Source organism: Bos indicus, chromosome 16 (assembly GCF_029378745.1).
Source record: "Bos indicus isolate NIAB-ARS_2022 breed Sahiwal x Tharparkar chromosome 16, NIAB-ARS_B.indTharparkar_mat_pri_1.0, whole genome shotgun sequence".
NCBI classification, from domain to species: Eukaryota; Metazoa; Chordata; class Mammalia; order Artiodactyla; family Bovidae; genus Bos; species Bos indicus.
In genome coordinates, this window is record NC_091775.1 from 48,080,429 (window position 1) to 48,097,505 (window position 17,077).

General features: G+C 53.3%; 1 protein-coding gene across 9 annotated transcripts in view; it reads right to left on the reverse strand.

The window, feature by feature from the left end:
* KCNAB2 (potassium voltage-gated channel subfamily A regulatory beta subunit 2) overlaps positions 1-17,077 on the reverse strand; it is a 96,249-nt gene that overhangs the window by 6,911 nt on the left and 72,261 nt on the right. For 7 of the 9 annotated variants that reach the window (XM_070768321.1, XM_070768316.1, XM_070768318.1 and 4 more), the window contains 7 exons: positions 11,745-11,824; positions 9,114-9,158; positions 7,321-7,365; positions 6,491-6,534; positions 5,431-5,517; positions 4,633-4,677; positions 1,573-1,658 (listed from right to left, as the gene is read on the reverse strand). In XM_070768321.1, coding sequence (XP_070624422.1) covers positions 1,573-1,658; positions 4,633-4,677; positions 5,431-5,517; positions 6,491-6,534; positions 7,321-7,365; positions 9,114-9,158; positions 11,745-11,824 — 432 coding nt within the window. The remainder of the gene's footprint in view (positions 1-1,572; positions 1,659-4,632; positions 4,678-5,430; positions 5,518-6,490; positions 6,535-7,320; positions 7,366-9,113; positions 9,159-11,744; positions 11,825-17,077) is intronic. The other 2 variants (XM_019976770.2, XM_019976767.2) reach the window with 1 other exon arrangement.

Genomic DNA, 17,077 nt, shown 5'->3' on the forward strand with positions numbered 1-17,077 from the left:
GGAAGACTGTTAGGCTCCCCCTCCGTGAGCTGAGAACACCGGGTGGGCTGTGGAGCCCCAAGGACAAAGGGATTTGGGGCGAAAGCATGACTCTGTAGTGAGGCTTAGGTTCTGGCACTTACTGGCGGGTGACCTTGGGGAAGGGGCTCACCCCTCTGTGACTCAGCTTCCCCATCTGTCAGGTGTTGCCCGCCCTCAGGACAGTGCCTTCTTGTTACTGATTTTATCATTGTCAGTCTAGGGCCTGGACCCGGAATGACAGCAGGGGCAGGAAACGCTAGGTTAGGACGGGGGAGTGGCTGGCATGAGCTCATTTCTGGGACTCGGAGCCCAAGGCCTCCACTCTGCAGACTGGATGGGCATGAGCTCCTGGGGAGGCCCGTCTGCCAGCCTGAGAGGCCCTTTTCCCCTTTAGCTTAAGACTCAGCTTTCACATCTGTAAAGTGGGGATGAGATCCTGACACCTCAGTGAGTTCTGTGCTGCATCCAGGCAGCTTCAGAAAAATGCCAAATGATACGAAAGTCATAGATGCCAAAGGCTGATTGATACCACAGGATTCTCGAGTTGTATTCAAGTTGAAGATCCTGATTAATTATTTTTTTTTTTTTTGATGAACCAGATATCTGGGACTCACTAGAGGAGAAGCCCCCCTCTGAGGCATGCCAAGATGTGGGAAATTCTGGGAGGTGGGGCATGGGAAGGGCTGGGATGGGGAGGAGGCCTGGAGCTGAGGGTGAGGGAGTCAGCCTGAGAGCTAGTCTAAGACACAGTCCCCAGGCCTCTGCCCTTCCCCCACCAACCAGCTGTCTGCCTCTGGGGAGCTGCTCTGCCAACCATTCTGGGATACTCCAGGAATATTATAAAACGTCTTTCACCCTCAGCTTCTGATGGCTCCTGTGAGGGAAACAAGGAAGGGGATGCCTTCCTGAAAGTGCAGGTGAGGGAGAAACCTCATGGACTATGAGATGGAAGGTCAGGCTCTGCGCTGCACGGCCTGTGGTACCCATCGTTTAGTGTGACCCTGGGTGTGTTACTTAACCTCTCTGCGTCTCAGTGGCCACATCTGAGAAGCAGGGTGCCAGCAGCACTTACTCATAGGCTGTGAGGATGAAATGGGAGTTAGTCCGCATGAAGCCGTCAAATCTAATGGCACCTGGAACACTGCGGGAGCTCAGCCTAGTGGCTGGCACGGCCACCACTGCTGGGCGCTGGCTGAGCTCCAGGATCCCTGCTAAGAGCTTCACCTCTGATCTCTCAGATAATCCTCACATAGCCTCATGACAGTAGGTCGTCCTAGCAGTGTTGTTCTACAGGTGGGGAAACCGAAGCTCAGAGAGCCGAAACCATCGGTCCGGGGCCACACAGTGCTGGGATTCAAGCTCAGAGCCCTGTCTGCAAAGTCTGCAGACATCACTGCCACAAGTCACCATACCGTCCCTCCCCTTAGTACCCAGCAGTCTATGCGTCAGGGACCAACGGCACCGAACCTGCCAGAGCCCCAGGGTCGTCGCCCATGGAGCGGGGCCGGGAGCCCAGCCCCTGGACGCATACACACCAAGAGGTCACATTACCATGATCTCCATGGAGCTCCAGCGCGATGTGCCCCAGTACATGGCCATCCCCTGGTTAATGACGTGAGTCATGGCACGCACCGTCTCTGTCACGAGAGAAGGGGAAACTGCAGGTTGGGGGGATGGCCGAGGGCACAGGGCCCCGCCTGGGGACATTCTGCAAAAAAAAAAAAAAAAAAAAGGCCAGGAGCAGGGAGAGGATGCTGCCAGGACAGCTTGTAAGCAGTGAGCTTCCTGGCTCCAGAGGTGTGGGTGGCCGGGGTTTTCTGGGATGACAGAAAAAAAGTGAGCTGTTGTCCAAGAAGCTGATCTTGAAAACAGTGTCCCCAAATAGTTACAGGCCTTATGGAATGTTTGAAAATATGGGTTATGGATGGATTGAAATGTTTCTATGGCAGATTAGAGGGATGAAGGAGAGGTGAGATCAAAGAATGTGACTCTAGACTCTAGAATGGGGGGCATTCTCTAGTTTGGGAAAGATTTGGGGACCCTTATTGCTCAGGAAGAACCAGATAAACAGATTAAGGTTATGATCAGATTGACAGGCAGCAACAGGAAATAAACTCAACTTTTGCCTTCTCTAGTATTCTGAAAGCGTTAGTCGCTCAGTCATGTCCAACTCTTTGCGACTCTATTCACTGTAGCCTGCCAAGCTCCTCCGTCCACGGGGTTCTCCAGGCAAGAATACTGGAGTATGTTGCCATTCCCTTCTCCAGGGGATATTCCTGGCTCAGGGATCGAAGCTGGGTCTCCTGCATTGCAGGCAGATTCTTTACTGTCTGAGCCACCTACTGGGGCTACTCCAGACTGTCATTGGGATCTGGAGAACTGAATGTAGAGGTAATAACAGTGTCTGTCCCAACAAAGGGCAGGGTACGGGCCCTGGCTGGTCCCAGAGGGTGGGGCAGTAGGGCGGAGTTCCTCTCATGTCCAAGAGATCCAGCAGTAAACATGGAAAGCCCCCTGCAGACCATGCCCCAGATTCTCAAACCAGTCAGTATCCAGCAAGGGACCCTCTCCCCATCTCCACTGTGACAGATTTTTCTTCAGTTCAAAAGAAGTTTTTCTGAGAAATAAAAATCTGCCACAGTCGCCCCTAGGCTGCTTCAGCCCCAGGGGGATACTGTGGTCTTTACAACTGAACTTGGCCTCAAGGAGCAGTGTCCATTTTGGGAAACATTCATTCTTCAGCTGAACTTCTGGGGCTCCTTGAAAATCCCACCTCTCCTGAAGTGGCCACTGATGTTGGGAAGCAGAGGCCCCTCAAGACGGCACGGGTGGAAGGAAGGAAGACAGAAGGATGCAGGTCCTTTCTGAGCTCCACCTTGGAAGGCCCCAGGCCACGGGGACAGTCTCTGGCAGAGTGGTACCTCTCTTTTGGGGTGTCTCTTCCACCCATTCTCGATCCCTGAGTGCCTCTTTGCCAAGGTCCCCCTTTTCAGTAGAAAACTAATGTAGCTGGGACTTCTGGGGTGGTGCTCTTGGTGGCCTTGCCCAGGACCCCTGAAAAATTATACCTCAGCTTCCAGGTCTGTACGCCAAGTCCTGCCCTCTCCTTCCTTCCAAGGTTGGGGACTGGGTTCCTCTCCACCCATCCCAGGGAGGGAGTCTGGCAGGGAAGCCCCCTACCCGTGGGCTATGAGCAGGGCACCACTTTAATGGCCAATACTATTCGACATGAAGAGCAGCACTTGGTTGCAAGGTTGAGGGTCCCAGGAAGGTACCTGCCCACATTTGAGCCCTCTGCCCAGGCTGCTAGCCCGGCCGTCTTCATCGGGTTCTTTAGAAATAGCCTTGGGGGTACCTGTGACCATGCAGTGTGACCACCCAAGTCTTCAGCCAAGGCTCAGGCCCACATGCTGGAGTAGGGGAAGCAGACGACACCCCGTTCGCCAGCCTGGCTTCCTCGAGCACAGCTCTCTCCCTTCCATGCAGAGAGGAGGGTCCAGCGGGAGCCCGGGGGCCAGGGTGGTGTGCGAGCCTGCGGCTGGCCTGGGAGGGAAGGGGTCCTGGGCGAACGCTGCTGGGTACCTCGAGGGTCCAGGTCCTTGGCAGGCTGGGCATGGAGCCTGTGTACAGGAGCATCACCCTTGTGCTTCTGCCTAAGCTGGGTGTCATGACACCAGAAACAGGGACAATTAGGGATGACTGTCTACCTCAATATTTAATGCTGTTGAATAGAAGCGGGAGGACCAAATCCTTCTAGCTGCTGCCAAAACCCAGGGCATCTCCTGCTGTGTCACAAATAATACATGGGAGGGGTTGGGTGGCAGTGCCAGCTGGCAGGCGGGAGCCCTTCCATTGTGGAATGCAGCCCAGCTTCCAGGGAGACCAAGATCTGCCCTTGGTGTGGGGGCACCCAGGGTCCTTTAGTTTAGGGCAGGGCAGAGACCACTGCCTGGCCAGAGGCTACCCCAGGTCTCAGAGTATCCCCAGATCATGTAGGTATTCTTCAGGAGAAAAATGATCACATTTCAATGGCGAGCTCTGACCGCATAGCATGGGGTGAGAGTGACAGGTGGCCCAGCCTGCCCAGGGTGGAAATAGGGCAGCTGGTGGCTGGTCCTTTTGCTTTGGATTGAGGTGGGGGCTTAGCAAAGTGGACTATGGAGAAGATACAGCCTGCTGGGGGCCAATATTCTGGGGTCCCCAATGTGTTCACTCCTGTGGAAACCCGGTCTCCCCAGCCCTCTCCCAGACCATCCGGGGTCAAGGTGTCAGGCGCTGATCACAGCATCCCCAAATCAAGAGGAAGCCCCCTTGGGTCATGGATCATGGCGATGCAAGGCGGGGCAAGGAGGGGGCATGCATGCATGGGAGGGAGGATGGGAGGAAAGAGGTGACAGCATGGATGGGGATGGGAGGGGGTGGCGGGGGTCTGCTCCGCTTTGCTTTTCTTCACTTGCAAGATGTTCCCATAAGGCACTTATTTCTCCTTTGTGCATTTTATGGAGAAGTTTTATCATGGGGGCGGGAAGAGAGTTGTGTAAATAAAAACACTGTCTCATAAAATGCAACTCGGACACAGAGGTCAGTGGTCAGGCTGAGGGTACTGTGTACCTTCTATGATGAAAGTCCTTGACTTGGAGGAACTAAATGGATCCCCTGGTGATAAAAGAAAGATCGAAAGAGACCAGAGTTCACAGCTGTGGGAATGCTGAGGGGTGCAGTCTGACAAAGGGCATGGGGATGCAGGCTCAAATCACTTTTTGCAGACTACTGGTTTGGATAACACACACACACACACACACACATATATATACACATGCATGGGTACATGGTATATATACAAACAAATGAAGAAAAAGTAACTTGAATGTAACTGAATTTTCCAAGACCCTGAAGCAGCGAAGCACAGATGAGAAGATGCCCAAAGCAGAGAGCTGGAGGAGATAGGAGGGGCTGAGACTACAGGAGTCAAAAAATAAATAAGCATCCGAGAAACCAAAACTGCTTTTCAAAGCATTGCACGTTTCTTTTCCTCCTCTGAGTAATAGTTTATTTCCCAGAGCAAAAGGCCCCTAAAACCTCCCAATAGAATGTGGATGGTGACTGAAAGAATTGAAAAGAATGCAGCAAGGAGTCATGGGATCATGACTTTAGCTAACACAGCATGCGTTCAAGCCCAGGATGGGGCTGGGACCTGGAGCAAGGATGGGACTCAGCCTGGAGGTGCTGGGGCAGCTGGGGGAATGATCAGAGGCTGAGTTCCCCACACTGGGTAGGCCCCACCTCCCACCCCACTAGGCTTGGGTGCCCAGCGGGCCCTGGCATGGTGCCATCAGAGCCTTAGGTTCAAAACCTTCTGCCCTTTTTGGAACCACGATGTCCGGCCAGGTGCTTCCAAGGAGAACATACCTTCCATGGGTGTGTTGGGGTCCGGGCGGTTGGCAAATACCACATCCACATACTCCAACTGCAGCCGCTCCAGGGAAGCTTTCAGACCTGGGTAGGGGAGGAGTAGGGGGAGGGAGGGGGTGCGTTACAATCTTCACAGACATTCCTGGGCCCTCACCCGTGAGCAAGAGGTGACAGGGACAAGGCAGTCCCCAGGACCTGTGGACGGCAGGGTGCACATGTGGGCACAGGCCATTGAGATTGCAAACAGCCATGAGAGAAGAGGTGGCACACCCCCAAAAGAGGGGGGTGGGGTCCACAGGCCACATGTCCTGTGACCGAATGGAGGGGACGCCTCCTAGAGTGGCCCGGGAGGGAACTGGGAGGAGCTAGGCCACCCGACATGGAGTGGATCGTCCATGGCATGGAAGGCCAATGGGGCCCACTGAGCACTTGGCAGCAGCTCAGAACGGAGCTGCAGAGCCGGAGTGCAGGGCCGGGCACCAGGGCAGGGCAGGGCAGGCAGCAAGGCCTCCTAATCCTTTTATTTTTAATGGAGTGACTGTATTACTTCGACAAAATGAACATGGGCGAAAAGGCACTGAGACAATAACAACTGGGACACGCGAGGCATTCCAGCCCACTCCCCAACCCCGTGCGGGACTCCCATGTGCTGAGCCCCAGGCTGAGTCCGACACGCAGGACCTCGCTGGGGTCCTTCTTGATTCCTGTAACACCAGAGGTGGGCATTATTCCCCTGCGTTTAACAGATGCTGCCACAGAGGTCTGGGGAAATAATGTCCCTTGCTCAAGGTCGCCCAGTGGGCACAGGGCCCAGCCTGGGTTGAAACCCAGGCCTGTCTGTGTCTTCCCAGGGTCATGTGAGCCCCACCCACACATACCCCTGCCCCTCTCTCGTGACCCAGAGGGACCACCCCGTGTGAGCCTGGGTGGATCAGGGTTTGGGCTGTCCCTAGAGCTCCAGGCTTGTAGCATGGATGGGGCCGGGGCACAGTGGTTTCTTCACTTTTGCATCCACAGGAGGATGCCGAGGGCATCCTAAGGCCCGCCCCCTCCTCACCTTCTATTATGTGCTTCCTGGAAAGGCCCCTCTCCGTCTCGGCTCTGAAAAACAGGTGACAGTGCGTGCAATGTTTCAAGCGTTTTTCGGGGGAAATGTTTATGACGCGATGTTAGGTGAAAAAAGTAGGTCAGTGCGTGCCACTTGCAGTCTGATTCCATTTTGGGGATAAAACCACAAGGCTATGAGGATCTGCTTGTGTGGAGAAGCTGTGGCAGAGCCGGGCTGCCCTCGATCCTGGCTGCCGTGGATGCGGTGGGGCTCAGTGGGGGGCGGGGGTGTCTGCTTTTCAATTTGCCCTCTCTCTGACTTGGATTTTTCAAAACTTAAAATGAATCATATTTCTAATTCCTATGAAGCCTATTTTGTCCAGCCCCGGAGAAACTATGGGGCCAGATTCCCAGAAGACAGCAAGGGTGGTCTGTGGCCCAGAGTAAGTGGAGTGAACAGGACAGTTCAGGAATTTTCTGCTTTTTCCAGAATTTTTAGGATGTTACCTTGGTAATCACAAACAAACAAAACCACAAAAGTAAAAATAAAAGGGAAGCAAGGATTGAGCACAAGGCAACTCAGCCAAAGCTGCTTTTCTGGAACTTGGGGTCCCTCAACAGGGATGGCACGAGCCAGGGAAGATGGCCACACACACACCCCCTGTACCCTGCTTCCTGCTCCAGGAGATAGGAAAGCGTGCTGCCCAGGTGCTGAGGCTGGCGTGTCCAGGACGGACCCCAGGCAGCCTCCGTTCCTCCAGGATGACTGCCCCCTGCCCACCCACAGGGGTCTCTGCAGACCTGGCCCCTCGCCAGGGGGTTGCCTGTGGCTGTACCTACTTTCCTCCCCAGAAGATCTTGGTGGTGATGACGAGGCTGGATCGTCTGTGGAACAAGAGAAGGAGGGCTGTTCCTGGGTGTGACCCCTTGGGGTCTTCCCTCCCCGACCCTCCCCACTGTCTTCAGCCCTTACCCAGGAGTCCTAAACCCTCACCCGGGAGCACAGGGTGTGAAACAGGGTGCTTCTCTATCACTCAGTGTTTGGGGTGTTCCTAGCCCGGGGGCCTGGATCGAGCCAGGAGAAAACCTATAGACATGATTAACTATGTGGATGCAGCTAACTAACCATGGAACCAGGGCTGGGCAGTGAGGGGCCAGGTGGAGATGGAGTCTGGTGTGACTGGAGCCTGGAGCCTAGAGGAGGGGGCACGTTTGGGAGCAGGGGACAGGGTCCAGGGAACAGAAGGCTGCCGCTCTGTGGGGACTCGGAGGACGTCAAGTGTCAGGACTGGCTGGGGCTTGGAGGGCTCTGGTGAGGATGGAGTGAGATAAGGGACCACCCGATATGGCTGTTTTCTACTGGCTGAGGCAGCATTTCAGAAAAGCTGTGTGGGACAGCCTTGGGGAGCATCCTGGGTGCCACCAGGTTGGGGGAAAGGCTGGGGTGGAGCTGACCCGAGAGATAGGCAGGTGATGCTCCTGGGAGCTCAGACTTGGGTGGCTGAAAGCCTGGGGGAAAGGAATGGATTCAGGTCTCCTGCCGCAAATCCACAAGAGGCAATGCTGACATCTGTTACTTTGTCTTGGAGGGACAGGTGGGTGGGGTGATGATGGCTCCTCCTATCCACATTTGACCTTGACCATTCCCAAGGGATGGGGGAGCAATGCCCCTGTGGTTGTGTTTTCTTCCCATGAGGGTCGGGGGGGGGGCAGTTTACTGCTCAGGAAACAGCTCCTCAAAGCCAGAGGCTCTGGCTGCTGCCAGTATCACCTTCAGGCAGGTGGGATGACCTGGTAGGCATCTCCTCGTGTGTTTACCTGAGACACCATCGGGACTCACTCATACCTGTAGTTTCTTTTACTTACAGAGTGACCTGGGATTTATTTGGGGATCAGTTAGAGCCATGAAGAAACAACCTGGGTTGGGTCAAGAGGAGGGTGTCAGTTATCCAGGCCCCAGGAGCTGGTGGAGACTCTGAGTGTGTGCACCAGGGGAGGGCGTGGAGGACACCTGAGTGTGTGTACCAGGGGACGGGATAGGGGACACTTGAGTGTGTGTACCAGAGGAGGGCGTGGGGGACACCTGAGTGTGTGCACCAGGGGAGGGGATGGAGGGGTTTGGTGGAGGTAGGGGAGGCCCAGCCTTCTAACTGCTTCTGACTTTGCTGAAAATGAAGACACACAGGCCACAAGTGGCCCCAAAGTGCAGTCAAGTGCTCAGCCTGGCCTGACCCCAGGTGTGCGGGAAACTCTGCGTCAAGCCAGGCGGAGGCTCCTGACCCCCCGGCTCAGGCCCTGGCTCCCTGGGGGTGGCCACCCATACTGTGAGCGCTGGCTCCCCTTGCAGGAAGCACAGGGACTGCCTCTATTCTGGGACATTCTCCCCTTCCCAGCAAGAACAATGCTGGGACCACCAGGTCTTAGAAAGCCAGGCTGGCTGCACAGGGCCATGAGGCCAACAGTCGGCACTCTGCCGGCAAATAGGAAGAAACAGCCGTGGGATCCTGCCCACCCTGCCCGGGGCCCCTAGAGCAGGCCTCTTCCCTTCCTGTAGCCTTCTCCAACCTTCTCCCTGTGCGTGTGTGCATGCATGTGCCCTGGAGCTGGAGCATGTGAGCAGAGGAATTAATTACCTCCATCCCTTCTTCTTGATGATGTTTCCTAACACCACTTCAGCTCTGCAGAAAAGACCGAGACATGGGGACTTCATTATTGGGTAACGGAAACCTCAAGCCGCACCCCACCTTGCTCATCAGCCACAGGGTCCCCTGGGTGAAAACACCACCCGGCCCAGGGCTGCTAATGTCTGCGTTGGCCCGGGATGCTCATTCCAGAGTGAGGAGAGCACCTGGGAGCAGCGGGGGCTGCTCCTCATGGAGGTGGCCACGGCCATGTGCCACTGTCCCAGCACAGTGGCTCCAGCTCCCACAGAGAAGGGAGGAGCGACGTCCTGCTTGGAAAGACCAGCAGCGGCTGCTTCCCTGGCCCCTCGGAAATTCACCAGGGAAAACGCTTGGCAACATTACATGGCAAAGTTTCCAGACAAGTGTGTGTTTTTTTTTTAAAAAAACATAGCTTATTCACCAAGCACATTCTCTGTTTGCAGAGACAATCAACAAGTACTCAGGGCTGACTTTCCAGCAGAGTGTGTTCGTGTTTGTGTGTGTCCATGAGTGTGTGTGCATGTCCACGAGTGTGTTTGTGTGCGTCCACAAGTGTGGGTGTGTCCACAAGTGTGGGTGTGTGCATCCACGAGTGTGAGTGTGTTGAGTGTGGGCGTGTGTCCATGAGTGTGGGGGTGTGCACCCATGAGTGTGTGCACTGAGTGTGGGTGTGTGTGTCTCTCTTGTTTCTTGCTTTTGTAACAATAGAGAGATGGACGCCATGCTGACCGCTGTCCGGTCTGCTTGGTGTCACTCTGGGCCCTGCACCAAACTCGTGTCAGCCAGGGTCATGCGCTGACCATTCCAGCCGTGTTTGGCACTGCAGCACTGGATTAACTTTGAAGAACTTTCTGCTCGTGGCAAAATGTTTCTGAGCAAAAAACAACAGACGGAGAATGATCCATACCCAGTGCTCCATTCCAATTATAACAGTGCCTGAGTCATCCACTCAGAAATCATGGGCTCTAATTTGCAAGCTGTTTAGCATCCATTCTGAAGGCTCTTCATTTATGGTCAAGATGCACAGAAAGTCACTCAGCCCCGAGCCTCCTTCCTTTCATTCCCGGGTCTCTCCTTGGTGGGACAAAAGATTAGGAAAGAAGGAAGGAGATGGGCAGCAGGCAGAGGTCCTGGGACTATAGGAGCTGCAGGCAGTGACAACTGAAGCCTGTTGCTTTCAGCTTTGAATTCTGCTGGCCGCGAATTTGGTAAGACTGGCCTCTGTCCAGAGGGGGTGCAGAAATCCTGCAGCTCTCTGGGAAGTGCCCAGAGCATGAGAAACAGGGGGACTCAGTAAGATGGGCGCTTGGCACTCTGGTTAGAAGAGGGACTCAGTGTGCTGGCCTGCGATGCCACCCTGGGTGTCCAGTTAGGCTGAGGGGAGTGAAGACAATGCCTTGAGGAGTGTGGCTGCCATGAAAGGGGGTGTGCGGGACTTGGACACAGGGCCATCTGGAGCTGGGGGAGGCTGTGGGGAGCTGTTGCTCGCACACTCTCGTGGGCAGCAAAGCCAAGGCAGGCGCAGGGCCAGGGAACAAGCTGGGGTGCTTGAGACGGGGGACGCCTCTGGGCTTGGCATCTGCATCTGGCTTTTCCACCTCTGACCCTTCGGCTTAGCTCATCTGTCTGGAAAGCGTTTCACTCTGCTTGAAAGCTGTTGCCAGTGCAGAGGGGTTGGGGGGTGGCAGCAACAGGGGACAGAGGGCCACTGATGGGGACTGGAGGAGACTCAGGAAGGGGGTCCCAGCAGAGGCCCTTGGGGACATGAGACCCTCGGACCCTGGGCTAGGACTTGAGCAAAGGCTGAGCTGGGGTCCTGATTCTTGGTCCTCTGGACTCTATCCTGGGCTGCAGGTAATAACCTGGAGCCCAAGAGGCAGGTGCTGGCCCCGAGGCCATGGCACACGGCAGGCCAGGCTGAGTGGCTCAGCTGATGGGAACTTGGCTCGCCCTAGGCAGCAGGGGGCCAGAGGGAGGACGGAGAGCGAGCCAACAAATGATTTCACAAACAAAAGCTGACTTTTGGAAACCCAATGCAGGAGAGTGGATGATTTGATTACAGGCCAGTCTTTAAAACTGAAGCCAGAGGCCTTGGCTGAAGAGCGCTTTTACATAATTGAGTAGGAAAGTTCATTGCCAAGATGGGAAGCGCTTCCTACAGCGCTGGGCTCGGCTCAGCAGACCCCGCTCTCCCCGGTTCCTGAGGGGCCCTGTGTTCCCTGCAGCCCTAATTGCACCATTAAGATGTGAGAGTGCCAGGCATGCGGGGCTGGCTGCAGGTCGCGGGCGCAGCAGGAGAGCCGGAACTACAGCTTAATCACGTTCTCGCCCAGTGCGGCATCTTGGGCACCAGAGGGGCTGCGGTCAGCTCACTGCTTGAACACACGTGAGTTTGGCAAGTCACCGAGTGCTCTGTGATTCTGACCCCATGAAAACACACCTCCTCCAGCCGTTTAGAGTTTGGAAGAGCACGCAGGGAATGGGAGGTGCAAATTGTCTTGGGAAAGAAGAGCACGTCCTGGGAGCAACAGAGGCTCCGGCTCTTCCCCAGGAAGCCATGGTTGGCCCGCACTGCTTTTTCCCGTGAGAAAAGGAACGTACTTGCCCGCCGCGTAGACTTCTGCGGTATCGAAGAGGTTGATGCCATTGTCGTAGGCCAAGGTCATTAGCTGCTCTGCCATCTGAAATGAGAAAATCTGGGTTACTCACAGGCAGCACTGTCTTGCCAACCCAGGCGGAGTGGGGCCTGGAGGCTCAGAGCTCAACCTTGAGGTCTGGGGAGGTCCTCTGAGTGCCGAGGCCCTATCCCTGTGTTCCCACGTCCTCTCCTGCCGCAGGGCGAATGTGGAAGCAGCTCAGCCATAGACCCACAGAGAAGAAAGAAGCCAGGATGAATAAAGAAACAGCCTCTGGACTGTGAATATCTTTTTCTTTTTTTTCGGCTTTACTAGTAGGCTTCCCACGGAGAAGGCAATGGCACCCCACTCCAGTACTCTTAACTGGAAAATCCCATGGACGGAGGAGCCTGGTAGGCTGCAGTCCATGGGGTTGCTAAGAGTCAGATACAACTGAGCGACTTTACTTTCACTTTTCACTTTCATGCACTGGAGAAGGAAATGGGAACCCACTCCAGTGTTCTTGCCTGGAGAATCCCAGGGACAGGGGAGCCTGGTGGGCTGCCGTCTATGGGGTTGCACAGAGTTGGACACGACTGAAGCGACTTAGCAGCAGCAGCAGCAGCAGCAGCAGTAGGCTTCCCAGGTGGCACTAGCAGTAAAGAAACCATCTGCCTATGCAGGAGATATAAGAGGTGCAGGTTCGATTCCTGGGTAGGGAAGGTCCCCTGGAGGAGGGCATGCCAACCTACTCCAGTATTCTTGCTTGGAGAATCCCATGGACAGAGGAGCTTGGTGGGCTACAGTCCATAGGGTTGCAAAGAGCTGGACGCAACTAAAACAATGTGGTAAGCACACAACAAATGAGATCTCAGTTCCCTGACCAGGAATTGAACCCGTGCTGTCTGCAGTGGAAGTGTGGAGTCTTAACTACTGGACCACCTGGGAAATCCCATGGACTGTGAATTTCTTGTGAGCAGGGACCCTGCCTGTTGGGTCATCACGGGGCTTAGCACCTGTACTGAGTTGAACCCTGTCCTCCAAATTCACATCCACATAGACTCTCAGAATGTGACCTTGTTTGCCAGTGGGGTTTTTGCACATGTGATCAGTTCAGATGAGGTCACATTGCATTACAGTGAGTCCTACATCCGACATGAGTGGTGTCTATATGAATAGATGCAGACACACAGGGAAGAGGCCGTGTGAAGATGGAGGCAGAGGTTAGGGTAAAGGGTCTACAGTTCAAGGAATGCCAAGAATGGCCAACCTCCAGCAGATCTGGGGGACAGGAATGGAATTCCTTCAGAGCCTTGGAGGCACCACGGCCCTGCAGACACCTTGACTTTGGACTTCTGGCCTCCAGAACTGTTGAAGAAATTTCCGTTGTTTTACACCACCCAGTTTGTGGGACTTTGTTCTGACTGTCCTGGGAAACGAACACAGACCACAACAGGGGCATGATAAAAACCGATCCTTGGCAGGATCAGTTCAGTTTAGTTGCTCAGTCGCATCTGACTGTGACCCCATGGACTACAGCATGCTAGGCTTACCTGTCATCACCAACTCCAGGAGCTTGCTCGAACTCATGTCCATTGAGTCGGTGATGCTATCCAACCATCTCATCCTCTGTTGTTCCCTTCTCCTCCCACCTTCAATCTTTCCCAGCATCAGGGTCTTTCCTAAAGAGTCAGTTCTTTGCATCATGTGGCCAAAGTATTGGAGCTTCAGCTTCAGCATCAGTCCTTCCAGTGAATATTCAGGGTTGATTTCCTTTAGGATTGACTGGTTTGATCTTTTTGTAGTCCAAGGGACTCTTCAGAATCTTCTCCAACACCACAGTTCAAAAGCATCAGTTCTTTGGTGCTCAGCTTTCTTTATGGTCCAACTCTCACATCCATACATGACCATGACTACTGGAAAAACCATAGCCCTGGTAGCTCAGCTGGTAAAGAATCCTCCTGCAATGCAGGAGACCCTGGTTTGATTCCTGGGTCAGGAAGATGCCCTGGAGAAGGGATAGGCTACCCACTCCAGTATTCTTGGATTTCCCTGGTGGCTCAGCTGGTAAAGAATCTGCCTGCAATGCAGGAGACCTGGGTTCGATCCCTGGGTTGGGAAGATCCCCTGGAGAAGGGAACAGCTATCCACTCCAATATTCTGGCCTGGAGAATTCCATGGACTGTACAAAACATGGGGTTGCAAAGAGTTGGACATGACTGAGTGACTTTCATTTGACGAGACCAACCTTTGTCAGCAAAGTAATGTCTCTGATTTTTAATATGCTGTCTAGGCTGGCCATAGCTTTTACTTCAAGGTGCAAGCGTCTTTTAATTTCATGGCTGCAGTCACCATCTGCACTGATTTTGGAACCCAAGAAAATAAAGCCTGTCACTGTTTCCTTTGTTTCCCCATCTATTTGCCATGAAGTGATGGGACCAGATGCAAACTACAGCTAGAATGTTTCTGTGAGGTCAAATCCCTCGAATTTTTCCCAGCAACTGCAGGGGGTGAAGTGATTGTTTGCAGATGGAGAAACTGTCTTCCTCAGATAACTCTCTGGCCTTGGCCTGTGCTTTTCCAGGCAAGGAGCCGAGGAAATCTGCCTGCAATTGACAGCTCCCTCCAAGGTGCAGTGGAGAATGAACTCTCTGGCTTTCTGGACACAGCAGACATCCTTCTCAGCGGGGGTCATGGATCCAAACTCCTCCACTAGCCATTTCTCGAAGCTCAACTCAGAGGACCAATATTCCCTCTCAGGCCAGCCCAGGGTACAGTGAGTAATACTGAGGGGGCCAAAAAGTTCATTTGAGTTTTTCCATAAGATTTTTTTTAAAAAACATTTGTTCCTGGCTGTGCTGCACAGCATATGGGATCTTAGTTCCCTGACCAGGGATGAAACCCATGCGCCTTGCATTGGAAGCATGGAGTCTTAACCACTGGACCACCAGGGAAGTCCCTAGATCCTATAGAAAAACCTGAATGAACTTTTTTGGCCAATCCTATTTAACCCTCAAAAACTGTAGGACAGAAAGCCAGCCAGTTGTGGCTTCTAGGAGCTTTTCATAACACCAAACACAGAATCCCCACTGGCCAGGAAGGTACAGAGAGGGAGGCCAGTGCTCAGTGGGTGTCAGTGGGGTGAAGGGGAGGCTCAATCGCTGCCTATGGGCAGGTGACTGGTGCGGCCAAATCCCTTTATTTTTCAAGAGAAGCCAGAAATCCAGGATATTGGGGTTGTGTTCAGTTGCTAAGTCATGGCAGACTCTTTGGCGTCCCAATCTATCACTATCTCCTAGAGTCTGCTCAAACTCATGTGCATTGAGTCGGTGATGCCATCCAACCATCTCATCCTCTGTTGTCCCCTTCTCCTCCTTCCCTCAATCTTTCCCAGAATCAGGGTCTTTTCCAATGAACCAGTTCTTCGCATCAGGTAGCCAAAGTACTGGGGCTTCAGCTTCAGCCCCAGTCCTTCCAGTGAATATTCAGGGTTGATTTCCTTTAGGATTGACTGGTTTGAATTCTATGCTATCCAAGGGACTCTCAAGAGTCTTCTCTAACACCAGCATTTGAAAGCATCAGTTCTTAAGCACTCAGCCTTCTTTATGGTTCAACTTTCACATCTGTACATGACTACTGGAAAAACCATAGCTTTGACAATACGGACCTTCGTTGACAAATTGACATCTCTGCTTTTTAATATTCTGTCTAGGTTGGTCATAGCTTTTCTTCCAAGGAGCAAGCGTCTTTGAATTTCATGGCTGCAGTCACGTCCACAGTGATTTTGGAGCCCAAGAAAAGAAAATCTGCCACTGTTTCCATTGTTTCTTCATCTATTTGCCATGAAGTGATGAGACCAGATGCCATGATCTTAGTTTTCTGAATGTTGAGCTTTAAGCCAGCTTTTTCACTCTCCTCTTTCACTTTCATCTAGCGGCTCTTTGGTTCCTCTTCACTTTCTGCCAGGAAGGTGCTGTCATCTACCTATCTGAGGGTGTTGATATTGGGGAGAGGGTGTAAAATCTGTTTCAAATATTGGCAGTGAATCCCAAAGGTTTCAGAGGCTGAGCAGGTCAAAGCTACCCCCATCAGTCAGCTGCTGTCATCAGAGTAGGAAGGCTCTTCGGTGGGGGAGTTTTCTGGATTCCCATCCCCCACCAGAGTAGACTGGCTCCTCTTCTCCCTCCTGGGGCTCAAGTGTAACATTTCCAAAACAACTGCCTTCTCTCCAGGAGCCCTCCCTTCCTCCTCCTCTTCCTGTTTCTCCTCCTTTCTTCCTGTCTGTCCCCTGGGCTGGAATGCTCTGGGTCATCAAGTGGCTTACTCTCTCATGTCTGCCTCCCAGTCCTCCTTTCTCTGTTTTCCTGTTCTTTGTAGTCAGCTCACTAATGGCTCCTAAAGATATTAGGTCCCAGAATCTGTGAATGTCACCTTAGGTAACATTCATGTTACATTTACAGATGTGATTAAATTAAGGGAGATTCTCCTGAATGAACTATGCGTGCTTAGTCGTTCAGTTGTGTCTGTCGCTCAGTTGCGTCTGACTTTTTGTGACCCCATGGACTGTAGACCACCAGGCTCCTCTGTCCATGGGATTCTCCCGGCAAGAATACTGGAGTGGGTTGCCATTTCCTTCCTTCTCCAGGGGATCTTCCCGACCAAGGGATTGAACTTGAGTCTCTTGCATCTCCTGTATTGGCAGGTGGATTCTTAAACCACTGCGCTACCTGGGAAGCACCGGAATGAGCTACGTGAGTCCTAAATGCCACCACAGTTGTCCTTATAAGAGGGAGGTTGCAGGAGATTTGACACAGACAGGAGAAGAGGATGTGACCACAGAGGCAGAGGCTGGGGTGGTGTGGCCATAAGCCGAGGACTGCAGGCAGCCCCCAGACACTGCAAGAGTCAGGAAGGATTTTCCCCTCAAGCCTCCACTGGAAGTGTGGCCCTGCTGACCTTAATTCCAGCCTAGTGATACCAATTTTGGGTTTTGGCCTCCAAAACCATGAGAGAATAAATGTCTATTGTTCTAAACCACGCGGTTAGTGGTTAATTTCTTACAGCAGCCACAGGAAAAGAATGCATTCTTCATCGTTCATTTAACGTATTCTTATCGGGACTAAGACGTGCTTACGAGGTTTCCCTGGGGGCTCAGTGGTAAGGAATCCAACTGTCAGTGCAGGAGACACGGCTTTGATCCCTGACAAGGGTTCAGTCCCCGATCCAGGAAGACACCGCATGCTGCAGAGCACCTAAGCCTGTGCTATACAGCCTGGGAGCTGCCACTACTGAGACCGCACGCTGCAACTACTGAAGTCT